The 27,972-nt window shown below is 56.3% G+C and overlaps 1 protein-coding gene across 2 annotated transcripts in view; it reads left to right on the top strand.

The window, feature by feature from the left end:
• Positions 1–25,385, top strand: part of PPP2R2C (protein phosphatase 2 regulatory subunit Bgamma) — a 125,943-nt gene extending 100,558 nt beyond the window's left edge. For both annotated transcript variants that reach the window (XM_059165694.1, XM_059165703.1), the window contains exons 6-9: positions 41–205; positions 11,111–11,280; positions 16,439–16,530; positions 23,966–25,385. In XM_059165694.1, coding sequence (XP_059021677.1) covers positions 41–205; positions 11,111–11,280; positions 16,439–16,530; positions 23,966–24,257 — 719 coding nt within the window. In that variant the 3' untranslated portion in view covers positions 24,258–25,385. The remainder of the gene's footprint in view (positions 1–40; positions 206–11,110; positions 11,281–16,438; positions 16,531–23,965) is intronic.
• The last annotated feature ends 2,587 nt before the right edge of the window (positions 25,386–27,972 follow it).

Raw genomic sequence — 27,972 nt, 5'->3', positions numbered from 1 at the left:
AGGGTGCCCTGCCTTCTCTGCCCTTTCCTTGATGGGCCAGACATCGTGGACATCAAGCCAGCCAATATGGAGGACCTCACGGAAGTGATCACGGCGTCTGAGTTTCACCCCCACCACTGCAACCTCTTTGTCTACAGCAGCAGCAAGGGGTCCCTGCGTCTCTGCGACATGCGTGCAGCCGCTCTGTGTGACAAGCACTCCAAACGTAAGTGTCCACACCAGCTGGGACCCGGTACAGAGTGGGGGCGGCAGGACAGCACCTGTCCTGGGGCTGGTGCCTGGGGGACGGTGGGAGTGGTGTAGGTGTCTCCTGCACTGGCTGGGGCAGGGGGAAGCTGATCTTGCCACCCACTGCCCCCCTGAGTCCCCAGACAGGAGCTGCCCAGCATCCAGGGACCAGGCTGCTAGAACAAGGGTCCGGAATTAAGCTGGGAGGCAGAAGCTAAGGAGGGACCATACTCAGCGGTCACCTCCTCCAGGAAGCCTTCCCTGACCTCCACATTGGTTCAGGCCCTTTCTCTGTGCCCCTGGAGTCCCCAGAGCTTCCTTCTCTCAGACTGGCCACACCCTGAAGAATTTTCTGTGGGCTGGGGCATCTCCCCCAGCAGCTTGTGAGCTCCATGAGGTCACTTCCTCATGCTGGAACCCGCCTCAGGGTCAGCCAGGGAGAGGGATGTCTGAGCGAGGTCCAAGGAACATGACAGGACAACTTCCATTGTCCTCACTGGACATGCTGAGCCAGGCACCCAGACAGCTGTCACCCACATCGTCTCATCCCCACACAAGCACTGACGGAGAGCTGCACAAAACAGGAAGCTGAGGCTCCAGGGTTGGGTCCAGTGTCACCCAGAGTGACAAGTGGTGAGGTAGAACTTGAACCCAGGACTCTCCAGGCTGAGCTGCTTGGTGCTGGGTTTCCCAGAGGCCTCTGAAGGCAGAGGATCAAGGACTCGGGCCAGGGTGTCCTCCCTGGGTGACCTTGCAGTGGCAGCAGGGAACAGGGACAGACAGGACTCCAGTCAGGAGGGAGGGGACTTTGGTTCTTCTCTGTCTCTACCCCAGAGCCTGCAACAGTATCTGGAAATAAGCATTTGTTGAGTGAATGAATTAATAAGTGACCAGTGGGCCCCTGGAGGCAGTTTTAGCAAGGTCTGTTGGGAGGGACTGGATCACTCTTCTCCCCTCGGGAGCCTGGTTTCCTTGGGCAGCCCAAGAGGGTGGCTGTTGGCTTGCTCACAGGGGCTCGAGCTCAGGACCCTCTGCGGCTGCTGGCCCTTCCCCACTCCTTGGCCAAGCCCGGTCCCCTTACATGTCCCCCCATTGCTCTTTTCTAGGCAAGCCCATTTGCGCTGCTGTCCCTCTCCAGGGCTTCCCCACTGGTTTCCTCACTGGGTGGCACATCCCTTTTTGCAGTTTGCACTTGCAAATTCAGAGGGCTGAGAGGCCAGCCCCGAGGGTGGGAGAGCAGATGGCCCTCTGAGCAGAGCCGGGACACCACCTGCTATGTTCCAGATGTTTCCTGCCATGGTGGGTGTAGCAAGAGCGAGCAGACAGGCGATGAACTCGTAGCTGGGTCGTGTCCTGTCAGGGGGTGGTGACAGATAGCAACAACAGTCACCGAGGAGTAGGGCGTAGGGAGAAGTTAAAATGGAACGGACACCCCGACGTGCCACTGAGCCATGCAATCTCTGGAGGGAAGAATGTCCTAGAAGGGAGACACTGCAGGCTCTGAGGTGGGACCTGAGGTGCAGTGACCAAGGGGAAGGGTGTCGGGAGCTGAGGTCAGAGAGGCACGAGAGATGGGTGACTTAGAAAGCCCGTAGGTCAGGGGCACCTGGGTGGCTCGGTGGGTTGGGCCTCTGCCTTCGGCTCGGGTCATGATCCCAGGGTCCTGGGATCGAGCCCCACATCGGGCTCTCTGCTCTGCAGGTAGCCTGCTTCCTCCTCTCTCCCTGCCTGCCTCTCTGCTTACTTGTGATCTCTGTCAGATAAATAAAGAAAAAAATCTTTAAAAAAAAAAAAGAAAAAAAAGAAAGCCCGTAGGTCAGGGGAAGGATCCCGTTTTATTCTGAGTGAGGTCAAACACCTGCGGAGGGTTGAGGGTAGGGCAGGACTCGTGAGATTGTGTTTGAGAAGAACAGATTATAGAGGGGTCAGCGTGGAAACGGGTGGGAGGAGCCCCACCCCAAGGTGCATTGAGAAGAAACAGCGCATCCCGAGTGGGATGGCCAAGCGGGGAGTTAGCCCCAATTCTGGGAACTGTTCTTTGAAGGCTGAGCTGGCAGCCTGTGCCAAGTGGGGTGTGGACCACGATGACTCCATCTGAGGTTTTGTTTGTGCGGTGGGTGAAGGTGGGGTCCTGTCCTGGGACGGACAATGGGCTTCCAGGGAGCAGAGCAGCCAGGAGCAGAGATGGGACCAATGGGCCAGTGTTGGACATGTACGTGGGAGATCATGCTGGGCTCCAGGGAGGGTGGGTCCCAGCTGGAGATAAAGGTGCAGAGCTGTCAGTGTTTGGATGGAGAGGAAGCCCAGGTGTGCATATGGATGGCGCCCAGCCCCCAAGAAGCAACCCAGGGCTCTATCGGGGTCCGAGAGCTGCCCAAACAGATCACCACAGACTTATGGCTTAACAGGACACAGGTATTTTGTCTCTTACAGTTTTGCAGTTCGGAAGTCTGATATGGGTCTGAGCTGACAAAAGTCAAGGTGTCGCCAGGGCTGGTCCCTTCTGGAGGCTCTGGTGAGGAGGAATCCATGCCTCCCCTTCTCTGGCTTCTGCCTCCCCTTCCCCTTTTAAGGACCCTGGGGATTCCACTGGGCCCACCTGGAGCATTTGGCTGATCGGTGATCTTAGTTTCCCCTTTGCCACATAACAGAACATATTCCCAGGTGCTGTGGATTAGGGGGCAGACCCCCCTGGGGGCTATTATTCTGTGCCTCAGGCCACAGGCGGCCCAGAGACTTACCTATGTGCAGCTCTGGGTCCGACTGGCACAGAACAAGGTTGGGGAAGAGTCTGGCTCCACTGAGCCCATGCAAGACCGACGGGAAGGATGCAGGATGAGACTTCATGGGCCAGCCTTTCTTTCTTTCTTTTTTTTTTTAAGATTTTATTTTTTTTATTTGACAGAGAGATCACAAGTAGGCAGAGAGGCAGGAAGAGAGAGAGGGGGAAGCAGGCTCCCTGCCGAGTAGAGAGCCCGATGTGGGGCTCGATCCCAGGATCCTGAAATCATGACCTGGGCCGAAGCCAAAGGCTTAACCCACTGAGCCACCCAGGCCTCCCAGGCCAGCCTTTCTTATAGGGGCCAAATTCAGCATTCTAGAAGTCCAGCAGAGCAAATGACAAGTGAATGATAATGCCGTCTGTATACTCCGGTGTCGTTCAGTCATTAGATTTTCAATGACACGAGGAAATGATTATGTTAAAATGTCTGATGGGAGTAAGAAAGTAAGGCAAAGACTATCCCCACCCCCCAAAAAACCTGAAACAGAAAAAGAGGGAAAGAAATATGCCAAGAGATAGTCCCTGAGTGGTGGGTGCTGACAAGTGATAATCGTGTTTTCTACATCTGTCTGTGTTTTTGCATTTTAGCTTGGATTTCAACTCTGAATCAGGAAGCAGGTGTGTGTGCGTGAAGGCTGGTGGTATCTGGGGGGTTGAGAGACGGCTTCGTGCACCCCACACTGTTTGAATGACGTTTCTCGGGCGGGCTGGTGGTGGGAAGTCAGTCCCTCTTGGCTTTCGTCATCTGGCTCCCCAGGGGTCTGAGCGTGCGGCCACCCACAAGGCCAGCCGTCACTACTGTGGTGGCACACACGGGTGGATTCTGGGCCCGTAGCTGTCACATGCCTGGGGTTGGGGGTGGTATGTGTCTGCAGCGCGTGTGAATCAGCCTACGAATTCCAGAGTGCGAGAACTCGAACTTCATCTTGGATGAGTCAGCTCCATTTGTCTTTCTCGCCTCCTCTCCCAGGGCCACCAGGAACATACCAACTTCAGAGTTGCCCCCAGAGCCCACGGAGGTTCCAGAAAGCTTTTGCAGGGCCCAGGCATGAAGGGAGGGTCACCGTGGCTTCTGACCACCATGATATCTTCCCCCCCCCCCATCGGCCCCAGGGGCTGGGCTGTGGCCCAGACATTTTTTTGCATAAATGCAAAAATTCTACTTTTTTGCATGAACATTCATAAATGAAGTTGGAAGTTGGTATTCAACTGTCTTTTTTTTTTTTTTTTTGGCACTCTCTTTGCCCAATTTTATTAAGATTCTTCTACTCTTGTCAAACGAGCTGGGCCACGCTCCCTCTTTGACCGGAATGGTTAGTTTAACCTCTAACTTGAAGTCTTAGTGAAACTCGTGTGTATATTGGTTTTGGTGGTTGGTTTACACAGGTTTGCTAAATGGAGTAGATGTTGTATTTTAAATTTTTTCTAGAACTTTCCTTCGTTCTCCAACTTGATATCGTGTGCCGACACCTGCCCTTTAATGCTGGTAGAGGGATCGCTCGCAGCCTTTTCCTGCCAAGTGCGCCTTCTGGCTTGTTTTCCTGCACTTGCCGTGGGTAGCGAGTGGATGGGGTGTCAGCTTCACCAGGATGGGATCCCGCCAGCTCTTAGCCCTCTGGGGGAATCAGGCAGGCAGCCACAGCCAGTTAGCAGGAGGCCGGTGTGGCTGTTTCAGATCAGAACACAAATGGTTGTTGTTCAAACTGAGTCTTTAAAGAGCCCCAGAAATTAGATTTCTTCCTTAATATCTCATGTCGGTCCGTTGATCTGGGGGCCCCAGACTCAGGCGTGGTGGGCAGGGGCCCCTGGATGAGGTCATCCTCCCAACAGCTAAACTGGGGACTCTCCATTCACTGGATGAAGAGCATCCTGGGCCACAAGTGGGTGTTTATTTCTTCCCTGGGACAGCTAAGGAAACTGAGGCACAGCACGGTGTGGTGGCTTCCCCGGGTGCTTTGTCAGGGGCGGAACTGGGGTGCTTGGGCCACGCAGCTGCCCAGCCCACAGCCTCACTGTCTTCCTCCGAAGCCGTGGAAATTCGCGTCTTTTGTCTACTAGTCATTATGACAGGGTAACCATGGAAACATCCTCCGTGATGCCTCAAAATAGACAGTTATTTCTGCTTTTGACGGCACAGAGCAGAGCAGTGTGCCGGGCTGGGGCCCCAGGGGTTGCTAGAACAGGACATCATGTCAGCCGCTGCCCCTCGTGGGACCCCTGGGATGTGCTGGCTGGGAGCAGGGGCAGCAGCAGCCCGGCTGACGTGTGGGCTGCTGGCTACGTGCCGGGCACTGCTCTTCTGAGATCACGTCTCTATAAATCCTCCGAGCTGCCCAGTGATGGAGACACTTGGCTGTTCAGCCACAGACATGGACATAGAGCACACAGCTGGGAGTGGTGGTGGTGGGGGGTGTAAGCTGCTGTCACACGTTGTCACAAATTTCATGGCATAAAACAACACATACCTATAGTTTTACAATTCTGGAGGGCAGAGGTCTAGAAGTCAGATGGGGCTGCCTTTCTTCCAGAGGCATCAGGGGACAATCTGCTCTCTGGACTTCTCGGGCTTCTAGAGGCCACTGTGTCCCGTGGCTCGTGGCCCTCCCTCCATCTCCAGGTGTGGCACGCCACCCTCTGCTCCGTCATTTCATCGCCCTCTTCCGCCTTTGACCTTCCTATGTCTTTCTCATGAGGACCTTGGGGGTTACCGTGGGGTGGCCTGGAGAACCCAGGGTAACCTTGCATCTCCAGATCCTTCCCTAATCACATCTGCAGTCTTTGCCATGTGAGGTAACACATTCTGGAGATTAGGACGTCTATAGGCGTCATTATTGTTCCCCACATCAGCGGCACAGAGAAGTTAAGGTGTTCTCCCAAGGTCACTCAGCTAGGGTGAGCTAGGATAGAGGCTCCCAGAGTCCCATGCTTGTAAATGTGTACCATTTCTCACTTCATCTTCTCTGAGATTTAGGAACTCTGATAGGTACTGTGGGTGAGCTAGGTTCATTGAAAGGGTCCTGGGGGGTGGGGTGACTAGACTCCCAAGACTCACTCCTGATAATGGATCTGGGGTAGAAAGACCAGACCCAGCCACCCACTGCCGGGCGGCTCCAGATGTCTAGAAGCAGAGCCAAGGCAAATGTCTCCAACCCTGTGCAAAGGCAAGAGCAAAGCAGGCAGAAGTGCGGGGTGAGGGCAGAGAAGTGTGTGGGACCGCGATCAGAGCACTTTACAAAGACGCAGGAGTTCTGGTTTCCTCCAAAAGGCCAGGAGCCTCAAGGGCGTTTGAGCCGGGAGTGACCCAGCCTGGCTGTGTTGGACAGGATCCCTCTGGCTGCTGAGCGGGGAATAAACTGCGGGTGAGGTAGGAGTAGGGTGGGGGGCAGCTGATGCTCAGAGCAGGGTGGGCATAGTGGAGGAGGGAAGGCTGTCAGGTCCTGCCTCCCCACGCAAGCTCCAGCCTGCTGGCTTGGCCCTTACCGAGCTGAGTGGAGATAGTGGAGAGTGCCAAGTAAATGGGAGCATCGAAGTGGGGCAAGTTTCTGAGGGTGTCCCCCCCGCTGCAGCTGGCTCTCCATTAAGGTGGTCCCAGGAGGCTTCTCTGGACCTCAAAGAATGAAAGAGAGCCAAGGAGCCTGGGAAGAGTGGGGGCAGAAGGCAGGGCTGAGGGCCCCAGCAGGTGAGAGGAGTCTGGCTGCAGTGGGGGGAAGGCGGGGCTGATGGGTGCCAAGACAGAGAGTGGGGGTAGATCATGCAGGGCCAGGACCTCAGTGAGGCTTGGATTTTGTTTTGTCCAGTGGTGTTTATCAAACGGTGCCAAGCAGGGGACAATCATTAGCAGAGAATGACAGTTGTCAACTCTTCACCAGCGAGCACTCATTGTGGCCACCACCTTGTAGTGACGCCCTGCTCATCTCCAGTGGGCATGCCCTTTACCTTCCCGGCGGTGGGAGGGGGTGTTGCTGGGGGGCAGGGGCAGGGAGGCAGTCATGCAGGAGGTCCTGACCCCAACAGTGGCCTCGAAGAGGCACCAGACTTCCGGTCCTCCAGCGTGCCCTGTGATCCACAATCCAACTCTTTTCCCTCTGCTGCTGCACAGACCCCTCCCAGCTCCTCCTGGAGCTCTGCCCAGCAAGGCTAGCCTGGGCTCCTCCTAGAGCCCAAGGTGGGGCTAGCCTGGACATGTGCTCATCATTCCACGGCTGTTCTTGTCTAATATCAGAGCAGAGGGGGGACCTGATTCTGGGGCCGCTGCGAGCAACGACGGGGCAGGACCCTCTTGGCTCCTTCAGGTCCACACCTTCCTATACTCCCTGGCAGAGCCCCTCTCCTGTATGTCTGTCCATTTCTCTCCAAGGCCTTACTGGCCTGCATAGTTGACCCTGCTTGTGTGGCTCAAGCCAGGGTAGTTCTACCCTCTAACTCTGATCCCTACTTCACCCTGTCCCCATCGGATCAATTCTGCCTGCACTGTTTCACCTTCACCTCCCCCACCTGCAGTCAGAGACCCCGACAGGAGTGGGATGGAGAACGTGCTACCCAAAGGGATCCAGAGCAAGAGCTGGGGGCACTTCTAACAGATTCAGGCTTCCCTGCTGGGCCTAGAAGCTTCAGTGGGATTGGATCAGGTTGAGGAAGATATGTATCAGGAGAGGTGGGATGGGCAGGCAGTACCGAAACTTCTATCCACTCTGTGAGTAGGGCTGGGCTCTGAGTAAGGCTCCGGGCTGGGCAGGGATGCTCAGATGACCAATGACAGAGAATGGAGCCCTGCCCCAAAAGCTCACAGTCCCATGAAGTGACAACATATCCTGCTGATGCCATACGGGAGGGCACCCCAGGCTGTGCGAGCAGCAAGGGTGACCCTTTTGTTTCTTTGGAGAACATCTGGACAAGATACACATAGAAGAGGGCATTCGAGTTGGGGTTCGGAAGGATGTATAAGAGTTGGTAGGAAGGACAAGAACTAAAACTGGGAACGGAGATTTCAGGGAAAGAAAAACAATGAGAAAATGTTATAAAAATAGCCACACAATTTTACTGAGTAGATACTGCTCAAGTAAAACAGAGCAGTTTGGTTTTTTTTTAAAGATTTTATTCATTTATTTGACAGAGACCACAAGTAGGCAGAGGGGCAGACAGAGAGAGAGGAGGAGCAGGCTCCTTGCTAAGCAGAGAGTCCGACGTGGGGCTCGATCCCAGGACCCTGGGATCATGACCCGAGCTGAAGGCAAAGGCTTTAACCCACTGAGCCACCCAGGTGCCCCCAAACTGAGCAGTTTTATAATGAGTAACTCCCAGTTATTTCTTCCAGAGGTCCCATCATGCTTTGTTCTCCAGGCCAGGGACGCTAGGCCCAGGAGCTTGCCTATGGGCATGTAGAACTCTGCTCTGTTCTGCTGCCTGGTACGGGAGGGCAGAGCACTGAAAGGCATTCATTTAAGGTGACCCTGATGGTGAGTTGTTCAGTGTGCAACCCTTTGGGCCTTGCTTGCCTCACCCTTTTGGAGGCCCTGGGGCAGAAAGGCGGTTGTAGGGTGACTGGAGAAGCAGGTTGGTGAGGGCCGCATTAGGAAGGAGCTTATCAGCTCCGTGTAGGAGTCTGAGTCTTGGTCCTGTGGGCAGTGGGAGCCATGGAGGGCTTTAACGAAGAGCAACATCATCAGCTGCGTGTGAGGCTGGAGAGGAAGGTCATCACGCCACTTCTGACTTCACCTTCCCATTCCTTGGGTGCAGAGCTGGGTTCCCCAGAACACCTTCGTCTCATTTTGGGGAGGAGGGCTTCTCCCCCCTCCCCACTATGTGCCAGAGGCGACGCCATGGGGCACCAAGACAGGAGGATGTGTTTGTCAGGGAACCAGCTGGGGCCACAGGGGTCTTAATTATGCAAAATCATTAAAAAGAAGTAAGACATTTCTGGGGATTCAGAGTCCTCCAACCTGAACATAATTAGGGCAGCAGGGGAGAGGTGGGATTGAGCCCATCACAGCGACAGGGGCTCTAGGATGCATTTCTGTAAACCCTTGGCAGCAGTAATTACTGTGAATGTCCTGAGTGATTCTGTCAGTTAGAGAGGGGACTCCCTTACCTGTGATTAATGCCCTGGGGGGACATGCGGCTTGCCTGTGGTGGCGAGGCCGGGGGAGGGGGACAGGATCGACGCAGAAGATGACCTTCGTCAACCTTTTGCCAAAAAAAAAAAATAGTGGTTTCAAAGATTTCACAGGAATGTGTGAAAAATAAAAAGAACTCCTATGTATAGTCTTCCCACGCCTGTCAGTGTCCCTTCAGTCATTGCATGCAGCTCTGGTCCTCTTGGGCTTAAAGAGTCATCAGAAATGTCCACGTGAAGCCAGAGCTGAGGTGACAGAGGGCCATTTGGTGTTTCTGTCTTCCACTATCGATTAGAGCATCCTCTCAGGCTTTGACCTTTGTGGTATCTTGCTCCTTGAAGCTGGCAGGGGACACGGTCCATGGCTCTGTGACATCCAGTGCAGACACTCCTCTGCGATTTTGGTACCCCCCCCCCAGTCCCCTGCCGACCTACCCTGCATGGCCTGCCAGCTGCTCTGCCCGGTGCAGGGGTGAAGTGAGATGGGCCACCCCTGGGGGTTTGGGTGGAGGCTGGCCAGAGGAAACCTCCAGGGTAGGCCTGGGGTGCAAAGCTGGGGTGAAAGAGGCAGACCACGTTTTATACCTTTATAACTCATCTTCTGACCCCTTGTGGCAGGAACCGCATCTGCCTGGGACAGGAGGGAGATAGGGGTCCTGGATGGCGGGATATGGGGCTGGGATGAAGCTAGGACGTAGGATGGGGAACTTTAGGATCAGGAGGGGCCGGCAGGCAGGGCATGCTTGTGAGCCTCTCGGGACATGTGATGGGCTCTCAGCTTCCCTATTTCAGATCCGGGGGCTTGGGGGCCAGCAGAAGGAGTAGCCACTCGGCCGGTTTCCATGGGGACAGCTGGAAAGGTTGTCAGATGTTTAATTCCTTCCAGACGGGCTGGAAGATAGCTGTCAGCCCACCACTACATCCTCTTCCCGGCTCCCCAGACCCAGCCCAGCTCCTAAGGAGCTAATGCTTGGTTAGCTTGGTTAGCTAAGGTGAGGATGCTTGGTCAAATTTGGTTCCCACCCTGCCCCAGGGCCCCGTGGGATCCGATTAGCTAGTGAGGACCTTGGTGGGCAAACTGGTGAGACAGCCAGCAACAGACTGAGTCCCAAAGAGCTAGTCCTGCTGTGTGGGAACCTCTGTGTGTCAGGAAGGCTTGGTTCTCAGGGACAGCAATGCGGGGGCGCTGCCTGGGGAGCCACTCACTGGGCCTTCTGTCCCCCAGTGGGATGGTCCGGTAGGGGCAGCAAGCTGTCACCTTCAGGAGCCATGTAAGCAGCTTCCGGAGTGGAGCATGTGGTCTGAGACCATAAGAGGTTGGGGGCAAAGGGCACCTGGGACGCCAGCTCCATCTGGGCAGCAAGATGTGATTTTTGCTACAGTCCCCACGGCAGCCGAACCAAACGTGCCTGCCACCAGGGCTCAGCTGCGACCGCTCAGTGCCGCATGGGCAGAGGTCCAGGGCCACAAACAGTGCCCGGTTTTGTCCAGGACACTGCCCAGTGTGTGTGAGAATGTTAGGACACCTCTTGGTCCTGGCGCTCAGCATCACCAGTAGGTGGCAGCAGAGTACACCACAGCCAGTGCCCCTCTGGGTTCAAATCCCCACTCCCAAGCTTGCTTTTAGCTCAGCGCCTTGGGCGTGGCTTTTAGCTCTTGATGCCTCAGTGCTCCTGGCTATGAAATGGGAGTGATGGTGGGACTGAGCAGACGTTTTTATCAGGCGGTTAGACGAGGTAATGTGCAGTAGGGCTCATCACAGAATCTGGCTGAGACTAGATGTTCAATAACCGTTGTTCCAGAAGCTGCTCCTTCCCTTCTCAGAAGGTCGCTCAGGCCCCCAGCCTGACAGGTGGTCAGTTACAGGTTTGATGAATGAATGAAGGAAGGACCACTCAGCGAGATCCCAGGATGGAAATAGAATCGTCGGTCATTCTGGCCCATGGGGCCGAGCAGCCTGGTGATAGCCATCTGTTCTGTCTCCACAGTATTCGAAGAGCCCGAGGACCCCAGTAACCGCTCCTTCTTCTCCGAGATCATCTCCTCTGTGTCGGACGTGAAGTTCAGCCACAGTGGCCGGTACATGCTCACCCGGGATTATCTCACGGTCAAAGTCTGGGACCTGAACATGGAGGCGAGGCCCATAGAGACCTACCAGGTAGGAGCTGCAGCCCAGACAGACCGGAGCCCCTCCCAGCCTCCATCCCCTGTGCCCACAATCCCCCCCAGAGGGGACATCCCTGGCTGCAGAGGTGGCGTTCATATCCCCGTACTGGAGGCGAAGACAGTAAGGCTTAGGCAATCAGGCAGTCCATCCCCGGCCCCCAGCTCGGCCAAGAGCAGAAGCGTGCGCTCAGTCCTGCCTCGCGGGGTCAGTGGGTGCTGTCCACTTGCTGGCCTCTGTGATCTGGAGCCCAGGGGAACAAGGGTGAGCATCAACCTTGGCACAGTTTGAGGGTTCGGGTGACTAAAGGTACAGACGTGGTCCTTCCTCGGAGCCGGGGTCTATAGCCCAGGTTAAGTCGGGAGAAGCCCTGCCCTCCCTTACCCCCTGGGGAGCACCCCTCCTGAGCGTGGCTGGGATAGGGGACATACTCTGTTTCTAGATCCTTAGCCACAAGCCGTGGAAACCAGGCACTTCAGCTGAAGCAGGGGAACCCCCCCACCCCAGAAAGGCGTTATCCATCAGCTTTGTGTTATGAGCTACCCAGATCTCTTAGGGGTAGAAAACAAAATTCATGGGATGTTAGAGCAAGTCTCCACCAGAAGCCCAGGCAAACCCTCACTGTGTCACCAAGTACTAGGTGGCCACAGGGGGTCACACACTTCTGTTTGTTACCTCTGTTCCTTATTGTCCCCGCAAAGGGAGAGCCATCAGCTCTACTGGGCAGGAAGGGGACCTGGGTGCCAAGAGGCCAGGACTATTGGGACCTGCCTTGCAGCTGGACGGTGATGGATGCAGAGCCCTCCAGCCCCTTTCCTGTCCTCCCTCCCTGCTGGGGCCTGGGGTAAGGGGTGTCCTGGGAGGCTGGGGCGCGGTGGGGGGCTCACTGGGAAGGGAGCAGAGCTTCAGGGAGAGACCGGGAGCTCAGTCTGGAGGTCATACGCCCACAGTTGTATCTGATCCCTTCCTGGGAAGGGCTCATGGAAGGTCTGTCACGGCTCCTGGTGGCAGCCCCATTGCGAGCCACGTGTTTACCGGAGGTCCTGCCCAGTTGTCTCCCAGGCCTCTCTTCACACTGCCTAGCCCAGGGAGGGATCAGCATCTCCTCTGACCCTCAGGAGATGGCAGAGTCTGGAGACTGGGGCAGACATGACCCAGTCCCAGCTCAGGTGCAGGAGTGACCAGCCCCTCCTAGAGCCAGGCTGGGAAATGACTGTCTCGAGGTCCACGGGGGCCCTCAGCCTTCCGAGGCCCAGAGTCAATAAAGGCCCATAGACCCTGAAACTAGGTGCTATGTTTAATACAGGCGTCTTGCAAGGAGAGCACCCATAACCTCCAGAGAACCTCAGAGCATGTGAGGGCCCACTAAAGTAGGAGGAGACTATCCTGGAGACAAGGCTGAGAACTGGGTGCTTTGCTTCCAGCCCGCTGGCCTACCTACTGATTCTAAAATGACAATAGTTACATAAAACCAACACAGTGACTAACATTTTTGGCTGTTACACTCTAGAGTCGTGCTCAGCTCAGTTGTGGTTGGCTGACTCTCAGTGTTGAACACATAGGGACTTCTCTCCCTTCAGAAGAAGTCTTGAAGGGGGCATCCAGGAACAGCGAGTGGCTCCAGGACCTCCTTGGGATCCCAACAGCTCCTTCTGTGATCTGGCTCACCGTTATTTGTATATCCGTTCCCTGCCTTCATGTGCAATGCCTCATGGTGGCAAAATGGCTGCCACACTTCAGGAACTATGCCTTCATTCCCAGAAGGAAATAGGAAGGATGTGAAAGTCTGTACTGGTTGGGTCTGTTGGATATTTTATTGGGAGCACAGACGCTTTCCCAGAACACTCCTCAGAAGACTTCTTGTAAGGTCGTTGGCTGGAATGGGTCTGTGACCAGGCTGGGGAATGAAGAGTTTCACGGCCTCTCTATTTGAGGAAGGTAGGGGAGAAGGGATGGATGGGGATGGGTGTTGCATGAGCCAGCCCTCAGCATGCGCTGCCTTGAGCTTAGTCCTTGGCACACTTTTCCTCTCCTAAAGTCTCATGGCTGTCCAGGAAAGTGGGGCCAGTGTTCTGTTGATCGCTTTTATTTGGAGAAAATGGAATTAAATGGTATATCTGCAGGAGGAGAGCTGGCAAACCCCACACCTGATAGGACTTTCCCCAGAGCCCACGCTCTTCCTCGCTCCGCCACCAGAGGGCTGGGTGTGCTGACCTTGCAGGACGGGGAGAGGGAGAACAGTGCATGTCCGTGCTCGGACTAGTGCATCAGTGAGGCTGCTGGGACCTCCCAGGGAGCACAGTGCAGAGCAGAGCAGACCTGGAGGGGTTGAACACGGGCCCCTGAGAGTCTGTCTGTGGCCTGCAGGAAGCTAGGCACCATTTATCCCCATTCGTCTGAGCCATCACACATAATTGGCGGGTGTGTTCTGTGCCGGGCTAGACCCTGGGCTCAGGGAGAAGTAGGAGCTGCAGCTTCACCCTCCAGGGTCCTGGACAACAGGCACACAGTGAGCCTTGGTGTGGTGTGGCCACAGGCCAGGGACTCACTAGGAGAGGGAGGCTCCCTGAGGTCGGCACCTGTGTGAAAGAAACAGCGGGGCCCTCCTGCGTCAGTTTCCTCTTTTTCTCAGGGACACACAAGCAGGCCAGTGTCCCATCGGGGTGGTCTGGCATGATTCCTTCTGCCGGGCTCTATACCGTCTTTCCCCTGGCCTTGCAGGGTCCCCATCCCCCATGTTCACCTGGGGTTGGGGGGCTGCCTAACCCAATGCCTCCAGCCCACATTTGGGTCATTCCCTGGTGTCACAGAGCCCTGCCCTCTGCTTCCCTCCTTCCAGGTCTTGGATATGCACAAGTCCTTCCACCCAACCCTGGCCTCCTCTCTTGGGTCCCGCAGCACAGCCCTCTGGGTCCTCCTCTTTCTGCCTCTCGGCCTCCTTCTCAGCCCAATGCAAGGATCAGCCTTCTCCTTGGAGCCTCTGGGGAGGGATGCAAGCCCATCCTCTCCCCACTACACCCTCGCCCAGACCCAGAGCCTTGTGGCATCTGGAGGGCCACAAGTTGAGTCTCTAACCCACTCATTCATTCTAAAAAGTGCATCAAGCTCCTGTGATGTACCAGGCCTTGTGCACCCCACTGGCAAACTGTGAGGAACAAGACAGACCCTGCCTCGAGGGGCATCCATTCCTACAGGAAAGATGGCCAGAAACCAGGCAAATAGACAAAATAATCACAGCCTACAAAAAGTGTGACAAATAAAGCAAACCAGAGGCTGAGGCAAAGAAAGTAGGGGTGCTCGAGTCTGAGGGAGGTGAGGGCATCAGCCATCTGTGGGGAAGGTGCTCCCAGAGGAGGGAAGAGTAAGTGCGAAGGCCCTGAGGCAGGCTCATGGTTGGTGTGGCCCAGGAATGGTGGGGAGCCAGTTGGAGCAGCAGTATGAGCAGGGGAAGAGAAAAAGAGACTGGGGGCAGAGCTCAGGAGGGTTGTGAGCCCTGGAGGGTCTTGAGCAGCAGCGTGGCACGATCCAGCTTGGTTTCTTAGGGGTCTCCCTGGCTGCCCGTGGAGAGATACTGGGGCTGGCGGGCATAGGAGAACACAGGGAGAGCGGTCAGGAGGCGTTTGCCGTGATCCGGGAGGTGGCCTTGGAGCAGGTAGCAGCACTGGACCTGGTGAGAAGAGGCTGGGCTCTGGATCCCTCTGGATTCTGGACCAGCGGCATGAGGGGTGGGACCAATAAGAGGTATGGGGAGGGATGCTGTTGGTGGTGGCCTTTGTACGGGGAAGGATGGGGAACACTGGGAGGACCGGGGGCTCAGTGGTGGGCAGCCTCGGTGGGCCTCTTGCCATCCCCTTGGCAGCTGGATGGTCTGCTGTGTGCTTTGTCATCAGAGGACAGAGAGGAGCACACGGGAGTCCAGACAGGGGTGGGGAAGGAAGGGCTGTGGAGCCCCCTTCCTGGGCGGGCGGGGAAGTCACTGTGTGAAACTAGGGTGAACCTTCGGAGGGGGAGGGGGTCTGCACGAACACAGAAAGTTGGGACAGGAGCCGCAGATAGCCCTAACACTCCAGAGGGGACAAGACGGCTCAGTCTGGGGACCCAGGGAGGTGGCCGGTGGGGCATCCTTTCTTTTAAAGATGAGTAAGGACTTCCTAGACAGAAAAGGGTGAACACCTCCTTTCATCTTCCTCTCCCCTCCCTTCTCTTCCCCCCTCCCCTCTTCTCCCCCCCCCCGGCCCCCCCTCCCCCGCACTTGACCCCTGGCTTGTGGCCTGAGTCACTGCCCGATAGGAGTTGAGCACATATTTCTGTCTGTCCCTCCAGAGTTGATCAGAGTCCCAAATACCTATGGGTGCTTTGCCCCCATTTGTCTGCTTGGAGGGTCTCACCGCTCCCTCTGTAGGTGGGAAGCCTAAGGCTCACAGAGGTTCAGTGACTCTGGGTCACACAGGCATTCGGGATTTGGCAGGACCCCATCCCTAGCAGGGAGCAAGCCCCCACGAGGCCCTCTAGGTGTAGTGTAGAACTTGTGGGATCAAGCTGCTGAGAGGTGGACATGGGCCACAGGGACATCACCATCTCTCCCGTGGTCGCAGGTGACTCTGGTAGAGGGTCCTGGTCTTCCAGTTATAGGCTGTGTGACTTTGGGCCAGTTACTCACCCTCTCTGAGAGGCAGTGCCTCATCCCCAAAACAGGACAGGCGATGCCTGCTGAGCTTGTGTTCAAGAGGCCCTTGGGCATCCTCCCCTTTCTTCCATGGTTTGTACTCATGGTGACTGTCCTCAGAGGACAGGACCCCTATACTAGGCAGTCTCCTCGGGTTGATCCCACAACAGCCCATAAGCTTTGTGCCTTTATCACTCAAGGGAGGAAGAAACCAAAGCTCAGAGAGGTATAGTCACTTGCTGAGGATCACACAACAGGGGCATGGGTGGAGCCGGGATTTGGTCCCTACAGTATGGTTTCCTTTGTCACGGTGACTGTCCCCTCTCTGGCCACAGCTCAGGGATCGGCCGTGACAGGTTGTGGGTCCTTCTAGGTGAGTGGGGCTGAGTCAGAAGGGCCATCCGGACCCTCAGGGAGACCCTTCTGGCTGCAGGGCCAGGATCCCCCCCACCCCACCCCAGCTCACCCTGCACCTTCTCTCACTAGGTCCATGATTACCTTCGGAGCAAGCTCTGTTCCCTGTATGAAAACGACTGCATCTTTGACAAGTTTGAATGTGCCTGGAACGGGAGCGACAGGTACCCTGGGCCTGGGACAGAGGCCCCGCGGCTGGGGAGGGCCTTGGCTGCTGACCCAGCATGGTGCGAATGTGCCGTTCACGAGCCTTGGTGAATGAAAGTGTTGAGGGGCTCCTGGGCTCAGGATAGGGTGCCAGAGGACCCTGACTACACCCACCTCCAGTCAGTCCCGGGTCCCTAGCCTCATGGCCACTTTCCCGGGGGGGCTGGGGTGAGGGATGTTCCTTTCTGGGGTGGAGAGCACATCTCACAGCCCCACCCATGTGGGAAATGGCCTAAGATGAGCTTCTGATTCCCCATTGTTGGCCTGGCCCAAGGCAGGTGCAGACCGGAAGTCCTATGCTGAGACCATAGGGTGGGGGTGGGGAGGAGGGCCCAGAAACCACAGGGATGGGCCCGGGAGGAAGCCACCTGCGCACAGGCTGGCTCGGCCACCGTGTCTGGGCATAGGGATCCCCTGGAGTTGCTGCTGGCATCCTGGGGCTCACCCGGCCCAGGGGGTCTCTACGGGTCACACGGGGTCTATCAATAACACTTAGAAAACCTGGGTAGAGGCCCTGGCTTGAGAGCAGGCTGACCCAGAGGGTCAGAGGGAACATCCTGCACCCTCTCCAGGCCTGTACTCAGGCCAAGCCCAGACACCTCCAGTGAGGACAGGGCATGAGCTACAGATCCTGCCATATTGGGGGCTCCCCAGTGAGCACCGGCAATGGGTCTTGGGGTGCGGGCTCCATTAGAATCTCAGGAGAGGGACATACTGCTGGCCAGAGGGGATTCCAACACTGCTGTGTGTGTGTGTTTTCTGGGGGTTCTCCACGGACTGTGACCACTGCATGCCCTTCCTCCACGTGACCACCAGGGGGCACTCAAGCACAGGCGATGCCTGGCTCCCAAGCAACAGGAGCTGCCAAGCTTGTCCTGGTTGGTGCCGAGCCTGGAGCTAGGCTCTCTTGCCTCTCATGCCACTTCCTACCATGCACTTTACCCCTGGGGGTCCTGTCACTCCCCTCAGTGGTTCCCCCTCCACAACCAGCTCTGCTCCCGTACCCTGGAATCCTGGCGTCACTGCACCTAGCTCACTCCGGCTGTCACCTCCGATTACTGACTCAACTGAAGGTTGCCTCCTCCAGGAAGCCCTCAGGGCCCTCTCCATCTTGCCCCGCCTCCCCCAGCCTCCTGAGTTTTCCATCTGTGTTTTGGCATTTATCATGTTTTCTCTTTGACTCCATTTGCCTTCCCAGTTGGATAGGGTGCCCTTGGGGGTGTGAGTGGGGCCCAGCCCATCCTGAGCTGCTCCCTCGGGGCCTTAGGGGTGTCTAGTCAGTGGCTATTAATGTTCTGGAAGGCATAGGTGTGGGCCACCACTTTCCACATCATCCTGAATGCCTCCTCCAGGAATCTCTCCTTGATCTGTTCTGCCTAGGACAAAGGGATTTGGGTCAACCAGGCGTCTTCCAGTTGCAGAAGTCAGACAAGCCTAAGCTCGTTCTGTGCAGGTGCAGGCAAGGCCACCCCAGGGCTCAGGTGTACCCTGGGGCCATTGCTTTCTCTTTTGTCATCTCTGTGCCTCCCTGCTTCTCACACACTAGCCCCGTCCGGTCCTGCAGCTCCTCTGACTGCTCAGAAGATGCTCCCGTGTAGTTCCCTGGCACTGACCTTACCGCCCACAGCCCGCCCCATGCCTACCAGAAGTTCTCCTGGAGGGGCCTATCGGTTTGGTTCAGGTTACATGCTCACTTTTCGAGCCAGTCCGTGTGGACACGATTATTGCATACCCCGCTTGACCAGCAGGGGCGCATAGAGCCCAGAGCTCCACAGTCCCTCAACTGTCCCCAGTGCAAAGAGCCCTGGGGACAAGAGTGGTAACTGACGTCCCCACATGCAGATGAAGAAAATGAGGGGCCCAGAGGTGAAGCAACCTGCATAGACACAATCCAGGGCAGGGGCTTTTCTCTGTTAAGGGAACCTTCTGGATTAAGGAGTGGGCCATCCTGTCCTGGTGTCGTTTGCGGCATGCTGGGTCCTGGTGCTCTGAGATGAGAGAGCCCTTCCTCCCTGCACGTGGGGAGGGGACTCCCTCTTCCGCCCAGCTGTGTGGGTTGCCAGGGACTTTAGTGATGTCACTCCACCTTTTGCTCTGTGGATCAGAAGCTGGGAGGGAGGGGGCTTCAGCAGGGCCCTTCCCTGGGAACCATTCCTCATGCCCTCTTTCCTTCTGCTTCCCTGCTTGGGGTGTCCTGTCCCAGACCTAGCCACTGGGGCTTCAGGCCAGGAGGATGATTAGAATCAAGAAATACCATCTGGAGCTTCCTGGGCCCCACACTGCCCTGTTTTACCAAGAATCCCATGCTCACCAGGAGTTGGGGTTCCTCATTACCCCCCTGTTATTGTTGGAAAAATCTGCATGGAGATTGTGGGGGGAGCATGTTAGGAACCGAGGTAGAATTTGAACCCTGGTGGGCTGGCCCGAGTCCCCACCCACAATACCGGGCTGGGGGTGTGCCTTTACTGTGTAGGCCCAAGTAAAGTGCATGGGGAGAGAAAGGCTTCTGACCCCGTGTTTTTACAGAGAGGCCAGTCACCAGCCCCTGACCACCTAGTGCCTGGGGCTGCCCCGCTACATTCCTGACCCCAGTCTGATCTCCACGGCAGCTGCTCTGGGCCCAGAGAGGGGAGGCCTTGGCCCCATGGGGATCTCAGACTTGCCTTCCGGCGTGGGTGTTGGAAACCACAGCTGGGCCCTGGCCCCAAGCTCCTGAGTGGGCCCCCAAGCAGGCCTGCTGTCAGTTTTATGAGCTCCCTGGGTGGGTCTGTTGCCAACAGCTGACTCCTCTCCTCTGCAGGCTCTGGGAGTGACCACCAAATAGGGCAGCCGGGGGCAGGGCGGAGGTCGCAGGGTGAGGCCGGATGAGGGTGGGGTGCTACAGCTGCTCGCCCTGGGGGAGGAGGAAAGTCCTCCTCTTGCTGGCATCTCAGGAGTGTCCCTTGAGTCCCAGGGCTGGGCACAGCAGGAGATGAGGAGGGACAGAAAGAGGAATGACCTTCTAATAAAGCGTTGGGCCAAGGGCATCTGGGTTCATCAGTGCTTCCTACCTGTGCATTTGCTGTCTACCTGGCAGGTGCGGTCCTTCCCTGGGACCCCGCCTGTGACAACAGCTGATACCAGAGGACACCTGCTGTGGGAGTGAAGGGGGCATCTGGCAGGGCCACAAGAGGGTCCCCACCCCCCGCCCTTGTCTGCTGAGCCAGACAGGCCTGATGGGTTGCTGTCCTGGGTCAGGAGGTCAGAGTGCATCCCAGCTGGTGACCCCAAGGTCTGAGTTTCCCCCTCTGCAGGGTGCGGGGCAGAGTCTGTCCCTAATGTGCTTCCTGTCTGGGAAGGTATGAGCCCGGGATCTGCAGATTCCAGTCTTGGGACCACCAAGAGTACAGGGCACCAGGGACACTGCAGAGATGGGACCCATTGCCTACATGGCAGGACCCTGTGTCCTGTGCCTTTTGCAAGGCACAGACCAGAGCAAATCTCAAAGGAAATCCGTGGGCAGGAGGGGAGTGGGTGCGGGCCCATCGGGAGAGGGGCCTGGGGATAGCCTCCTGGAGGAGGTGCCCTCAAGTCTCAAGAAACCAGTAGGAATTTTCCCACAGAGGGTGGAAGGGCACTGGAGGAGAGGGAACAGCATGGCAGAAACCTCAGGGAAGGAAGGGCAACTGATGTGGCCATAGCTCAGTGTTGAGGACAGGGGTTAAGTCTCAGGATGAACAAGTGCTCTTGGGTGTTCCTGGGGAGGGTACAGGGGATGATGGGCTTAGGGGCTGGGCTGGGGGCCAGAATCAGGGGGTCAAGTGAGCAGGCTGATATAGCCGTCCCTCTGGGCCAGCAACAAGGGTGATGTGGATGGTGAAGGTAGAGGGGAAGTGCTAGAGTCAGACGACCGTCAGTGCATTTAAGAATGGACAGGAGCTGGGTCGCGTATACCCTTGGGGGTGGCCATGGGGGCCGGGGGTTCCCACCTGGGTGGAACATTCAAGAAAACATACCCCCTTTTTCTGGAAAGCAAGAGATGTGTGCAGAATCTCCCCAGTGGGCTTGTCATCTCCTTGGCTGCGCCAGGAGTTGACAATGAGCAGGCCACCTTGTCCCTGAATGTTCCCTCGTTATTGCAACAGTTAGCCAACCACCCCGGGGCAGCCCCCATGCCTGTCAGCCTTGGGACTCTGGCACTGGGCCGTGGAGTGGCCCCTCTTGCCCCTTGCCAAGCCTCGGTGGCCACGCTGACATCACCTGTCCCCGGCCCCCTGCTCTGTCCTCCAGCATGGGCCTTCGAAAGCCCCAAACATGGGCGCTCCACGGGCTGGGCTGCCGGGAGGCCCCTGGATCGACTGGCGTCCCTAGGTCTCTAGTGGGCTCCCTGGGGCGTGACTTTCCTTGGGAGAGCAGCTCTGGGTCCCTGACTTTGTTGCGCACACTCTCCTTCCCATGGCCGGGTCTCAGCTGAGAGCCACAGTCTGAGGGAGGGCACCGGGGTGATGCCCTGGCTCAGCCCAGGGTCCTGTCGGCTGCAGTGGCCAGATGCCCGGATCCCCAGGGGCTGCTTGCTGGTGCGCCTGCCAGCCCTGGGGGCAGCCCTGTGACCTGTGGGCTTGGGTTCCAATGACGGAGTCACCAGCCCACTCCACATTCTTACACGTGGGGATCCATGCTACATGAGAGAGAGAGCTCATGGGTCATAACCTGGGGGGACATCTGAGCCAACCCGGCCTTCCTGGGATGAGCTGATGTGCAAGAGAGAAGGGGGGCTTACTTTGGGAAGGTGGGAGCAGGAGGGCCTCTCCCCACACAGCGTAGGCCTGTACCTCCCCACAAGCCACTTCTTTGTCTCTACAAGCAGTGGCTTTGTCCCCCCTCCCTCCAGACTGAGGTTTCAGAGGCAGAGTTACACAACAGAAGAGAGTAGACCCATCCTGCCTTCACCTCCAGAGATGTGACAGATCTCCCCGAAAGGCAGAATGGCCTGGCCGTGCCCCTTCCCCAGGCACAGCTGCAGAGAAGCCCTTCTGTCCCCTTCCCCCACGACCCAGGGTCAGGTGCAGGGGGTAGGGGGCGCTAGGCAGCCTTCTGTTCTCCTAGGACTCCCCCCAGGGGTCTTTGTGAAGGCCTGGGACCCTCATATCTGCATATGCCCCTAGAGCACCTGTTGGGGGGGGTACTTCTGAACTTGCAGGTGTGGCAGTGAACAAGAGAAGCTTCTGGTCCTTCCTTCCCTGCTGTTTACAGAGCATATGCTACCTTCTCCCCAAGACTCAGGCCCTGGGGGCTCCACTTGGTCCGGTTCTGTTTGGCTGCAGCTGAGGCTCGGCATTCGCTCCTCCAGTGAGGCCAGGCCAGGCCCTGGGACTCAGACCAGACACATCCACCCCGGGCAGCCACAGGCGCTCGCCCACAGTGGTTAGCGCCACAAGGTGTCCCCCCGCCTGCCCCTCAGTCTCTGTCTCTGGTCAACTTTTCTCCCCTCACCCCTCAGGCCTGGTAACAAAATCTCCAAATGTTCCAGCCCCAGGGCTCAGCACTTTCCTCATGGTTCCCTTAGGATCTTCCAGAACATTTGTGCATAATCTCTTTATGGAGCTCTTCTTCAATCACCCACTCAGCCTGTGCTCTCTGCCCTCTGCTGGGATCCAGGAGACCCCCGCCTGGGTCTACCTGTACACCCCAGGAATGTTGCAGAAGAACTGCTTTGGGGAGGAAGTTTTCCATCTGCACTGCCCCCCAAGCACCCCACCCTCCCAGTCTCGCAACACAAGGTCTGACAAAGCAGTTTGGGCGGCAGGGTGAGGAGATACCAATGCTGGCATGGCAGATTGTGGACTCTGGTGCAAAGCCTCGCCTCGTGGGTGGCGGGCCATTAGGACCGCACTCCTGGGGTGGGCGGAGAGGCCCGAAGCTGCTCGTGGGTGGGAACCCAGGGCCTCTGCTTTCCTCTGGGGAACTGATGGCCCAGATTCACCAGGCCCCCAGAACACGAGATCCTTCCTGGGAAGGATTGGAACTCCAAGGGGCCACCCTCTCAGTGAGAAAGGAACTAGACAGTTGTCCGTCCAGCCCCTGATCCCTGCCGAGACGATCACTCCCCTCAGTCAGGTCCAGGAGCCAGGCGGCTGCAAGGTTGTCCCCACTGTGCACTCTCCTCACCGCCATCTAGAATGGGCTGACCCTAATATATGACCCAAAGGCGAGGGGACAGTGTGACTCCTGATCACAGCGTTCTGTTCCCGGCTCCAGTAGAGATGCTGCAGGGAGGGAGGCCCGGTTCTATGCTCCCCGCATCTGTTTGCCACCCCACATTCGCCCACGGAAGGGAACATGTTACAAGAATTGAGTCACCTTCACCCTGTGACTCAGCATCATCTGCTCCCCCTCGCCCCTGCCCGGATCTCCATGAGCATCTGACCTCCCACAGCCCAGGGGTCTGATATGAGAATATCTCCTGGTCTGTCTGGGGGAACATCTGTCTCCAGCATCTCCCTGACCTGCGTTGTTCGCCTGACTTGGGTGATCCTGAAGACACGGTGTATGTGCAAAACCCTTGCTAACTAGGGGTCCACGGAGCTCTGTCTTGGAGCAGTGACACCTCCAAGAAACATGCTCAGCTTCCAAAGGGAGAGAGGAATTCCAACTGTATGCATCCGCTGAAAAACGTTCTAGAACACCTCATTTCCTAGAGTCCCCTCCCTCCTCACTTACTTTGCCTCCCGCTCCCTGCCTGGCTGCTCCAGGGCCTCTTTGGGGCCAAACCCCAAAACCCCTTCTCTGGGCCCAGGCTCCCATAGCTGGCATTCTGGCGGTCCCAGCTCCCACCGTGCAGACTGACCGCCAACCCCCAGGACCCCCCCTCTCCTTGGGGGAGGTGGGGGAAGAGAAACGGAGGGGATCACCAATGTCAGATTCTCTCGCGGGACACGAGGGTGTGTGAACACCTGGACAGCCCAGGGTGCACAGGGCGTTTAGTCACTCAGCTACTCAGAACAGGAGGGTGCCGGGACACCATGGTGAAGGGCGTGGCAGGTGGGGACCGGGGGGGGGGGGGGGGGGGGGCCCTGGGACGGCCTTGGAGTCTGCAGTTGGGTGGGGCTTCTGTGTTGATTTGCCCTCTGCTTTCCCTCTGCTGGTGCCTCGTCTCTCTGGGAGGCCAGGCCTCTCTCCTGGAGGAAAGGGAGAGTTCAGGAGAACTTTCTCCGTGGTGTCCGGGCGGAGTGTCAAGGGCTCTTAACTCTGGGCTGCGGAGCCTGCGAGGAATGAAGGTGGGAGGTGGGGACTGGGACCCATCTCTGCCCCCTGGGGGGTGGGATCCTGCAGACCCTGGGTCTGTCCCTGGAGACGTGGCACGTGTCCCCCCTTCATGTTCTCCCCACCTGACGCCCATCCTCCTCCTGCCAGTGTCATCATGACCGGGGCCTACAACAACTTCTTCCGCATGTTTGACCGGAACACCAAGCGGGATGTGACCCTGGAGGCGTCGAGGGAGAGCAGCAAGCCCCGGGCCGTGCTCAAGCCACGGCGCGTGTGCGTGGGCGGCAAGCGCAGGCGGGACGACATCAGTGTGGACAGCCTGGACTTCACCAAGAAGATCCTGCACACGGCCTGGCACCCGGCCGAGAACATCATCGCCATCGCAGCCACCAACAACCTGTACATCTTCCAGGACAAGGTGAACTCTGAGATGCACTAGGTGGGCGCAGAGCCCTGTCTGAGATATGACCACCGAGCGGCCCGGCCAGGCTGCCTCTGCTGGCCACGCTCTCTGTTTGGAAACAGGAGTCAGGAGCGTTCACAGCCACGGACCTTGAAATGGGCGTGATCATCGTCTTGGGGTCTTGGCCCTTCATTCCCGTCCTTAACCGTGTGCTGCCTGCTCCACGATTAGGACTTGGATTTCTCCAGGCTCACACTTCACTTCTTCCAGCAGCAACTCTGAGGGGAAGCAGGCGCCCTGGGAACACCCCTCCCTGCCAGGGGGCCCCAGATCAGGGCTCTGGGGACAGAGGACAGGACGGACTCAAACAAGCCAGCCAGGGATTCTTTTGATTATCAGTGGAGCAATTTTCACTGTCTCAGAGCCGAGGGTCTTCCCTTGGCTTTTTGAATCATGAATTCATGCTGAGAATTGGCAGGTGCAAGCTGCTCTTTTAGATTGTTTTAAGTCTTTCAATACCCCCCGTCTGGCGTTTCCGGAGAGGAGAGGGGGGCAGTGAAACCCGCCTGTGCGTGTGCCTGTCCTCCTCACCATGTCCCCAACCTTTGCTGAGTGTGGGCCAGGGGCCAGACATGGTGCTCGGCCCATTAGGTGCGTGCGTGGATTCAGTCCCCTCTCCACGGGGCTCTGCTGTCCCGCATCAGGGTCACTGGGCGCCTCCTGGGAGCTCATGAAGGCTCTGTCTGTGACCCTGGAAGGTGGGTATCTGTTCACTTACTCCGTTCACTTACACCAGCCCCTCATTGAGTGCTGGGCTTTGCCAGGTGCCAGGGACAAACGGTGAAGAATTGTCCTTCCCGCTCTGCACATGAGGCAGCGGGCCCTGACAGCATGAACAGTCGGTCCAAGGCACACTCCGACCAAGTGGTTGAGTCAGGAATCCTGGGCAGGTCTTCATGCACACTGCCTGCTTTCTGACTCACCATGTCGGCTACTCCCGTTAAAGCAGCATTCTTGTGTGGAAGGTTCTGGAAACACCCCTTCATCTTGGCGGGCTTGATAGAGCACATGGGTGATGACGAGGGTCCAGCGGGGCGACCCGAGCCGCAGCATGGAGAACGGAGAAGACCCCAGTGGTGCCAAGCTCTGTGGGGTGACTTCGGGGGCACCTTGCTGCACCCATCTCTCTATCCTAGCCCCTCGTTCGGGTGCACTGAGCTGCCTCCAGGAGGAACTTGCATGTTAGGACCATTTCAAGATACATTTTCGTTAATGACCTGGCCTCGGAGGACTCTTTCCTGAGGGCCACAGAGAATGCTGTGCTCCTGCTGTGCAGATGTGGATACTGGCTCTGCCCACCCTGCCCGATCATTCTCCCTGTGTGCGATTACAGTGAACCACTGGCTGTGTGTGGCATTCAGAGAACAGAGTGTGGAGCCCGAAGCCAACATTTTTTTTTTTTTACAAGATGTAATCCAACCCAGGAAACAGACCAACCCGAGATTTTTCTCAGTGGACAGCGGTATACTGTCGTGTGTGTCAAAGCACAAAACGCATGTGCATTCACTTCCAGCCATATGATATTTACACAAGGAAATGGGTCCATTGTTTCGTTTTGGTTTTTTGTTTTTGTTTTTCAAATCAACATGAATGAAGAATGTTTGTTTCTCTATCACTGTAAAATCCAGGTGACCTGGACAGTATTATATGTACATAATCTATTCTAATTAAAATTAACAATCACAGGATTGGATTCCTTTTTTTCTCCCTTTGTAAAGAGGTTCAAGAATGTGGTACCTTGTATAGAAATCTCGTTGAAGCCAAAATCCAGCTCTGAGGGCCTTACACAATTACACGGATATTTGGCACAATCCATTTCCCTTTGTGATTCAGACACTAAGAGAAGACTTTGCCTTTGCAGCTGGAGGTTACTGTCAGATCGTAGAGTTCACACTATCTACAGAGTACGCCTCTTAACACTGCGTTCAAAGGAAGGTCTTAATACAGTTCCTGGTTCTTTACTCCTCTTTTACACTTTGGATACCAAACCAAAAAGGAAAAGAAAGAAAGAAAATGATCTTAGAGGAAAAGCATATCTTCAGATCCCTGAAAATCATGATGTCCAAAGCAAGTTGTGAATAATGACACATGTTGGGGGGGAGGGGCAAGACTAGTCACAGAGACGGGCCAGTAAGATAGTCACTCTGCTTCTTACTCTGTTTAAATTTTCTGCTCTTCTTGAATGTATGAGCGTTCACATAGTCATTGTGAAGTTGTTGGGTCGTTCTGTTTTTATTCTAATACTCCAAGGACTGAGCTCTTGGTGGCGTTGGGTACGTGGTGGTAGGTAGACAGACCTAATCACTTTGGATTCTATAGCTCATGGGTGCATTCTGGTTTTCTTCGGTATCTCAGATTATCCAACTGTTGAATAAAATTATAAATATGTTAATACCAGCTTTTTCAAATAAAATAACAAATGTTACATTGAACACGAGACTCAGAATGCCATTTTTTGCAAATGAGGCCAAGCCCAGGGCGGTGGGTACAGGTTCATCTCCAGGCTCTGTGACCTCTAGCTCTTAAAACATTTTTTAACCTTTCTGAGCTCTGGTTTCATCTCTGGAGAAATGGATCTAACTGCATGAATCGGACTGTGTCGGCAAAGCCATGTCTGGCACATAAATTCTCAATAAGTGATCATTTGCTTTGCCCCTTTTTTGGTTTTGTTTTGAAGCAGGTGCACATAGCCCACCATGATTTCCAGTATTCTCACTCTGTTTTGATCTTTTTCACGCCCACATCAGTGTGAGGGTACGGTACAGATGAGGACATGCAGGTCCAGGGAGGTTAAGGAATTAACTCAAGGTCATATAGCTAGCATGTGCTGGAGCGGGTTTCAAGCTTGGCCTATGGAAGTCCTAGAGCATCCCTTCCTCCCCAGCAGCACCACCCAACAAGTGCCTCGGGTTCCAGGGAACGGGACATCATAGGGCATCTGATTGATTCTAGAATCCAGAGGTGCCCAGCCTGGCCTGCTACAGTGGCTGAGATCAGCCAAAGAATTTGTGGGGCTTTGTGCCCCACCCCCCACAGTTTCTCAGCACCCTTCCTGGGAGCCCCAGGCCTCCCCCATCCCCTTTGCAGATGGCACTTTATGCTTCTGATGCAGCAGGAGGAAGGCAGATGCTGTTTGGGTAGGTCCTGCCGGTGGGGCACTCACTGGCTAAGTTCTTCATGATCCTGGACAGTGTTGGGTTGGGGGAGAAAGCTCCCTGGCTGTGCATCCTGGGACTGGGCTGCTGTCTCTGAACCACATGTGTATCTGGGGGGCAATGCCACTCCTCGGTGTTGTTGGGATAACTGACACAATAATGAAACTGCAACACTGAGCCATGTGGGACTGTCCCCGGGCTGCACGTACACTGTCTTTCTCATTCACACGTGTTACCGTGTCGGGCCCACGCACTCGTCTGTGCTTCATGTCATCTCTTTTGCAGGGGAGACGGGAGTCCTGTTATTATACCCACTTTAAAGATGCAGAACTGGGGCTCAGAGAGCTGAAGTGATTTGACCTGGGCCCCAAATTCACAGGACCAAGGAGTGGTGGAGTCTGGATTCACACTCAGATGGTGAATGTGCCAGGCACATGGCAGGGGCTCAGAGGATGGTCAGGGATGCCATGGCCTCAGCTCCACCAAATCCAGCCGCAGGCAGTGCTGACTAAGCACCAGCTCTGGGCCGTGCACAT

The sequence above is a fragment of the Mustela lutreola genome, chromosome 1 (genome assembly GCF_030435805.1).
Source record: "Mustela lutreola isolate mMusLut2 chromosome 1, mMusLut2.pri, whole genome shotgun sequence".
NCBI classification, from domain to species: Eukaryota; Metazoa; Chordata; class Mammalia; order Carnivora; family Mustelidae; genus Mustela; species Mustela lutreola.
The sequence above is the reverse complement of the archived record's forward strand: the minus strand, read 5'-3'. Positions and strand labels throughout refer to the sequence as shown.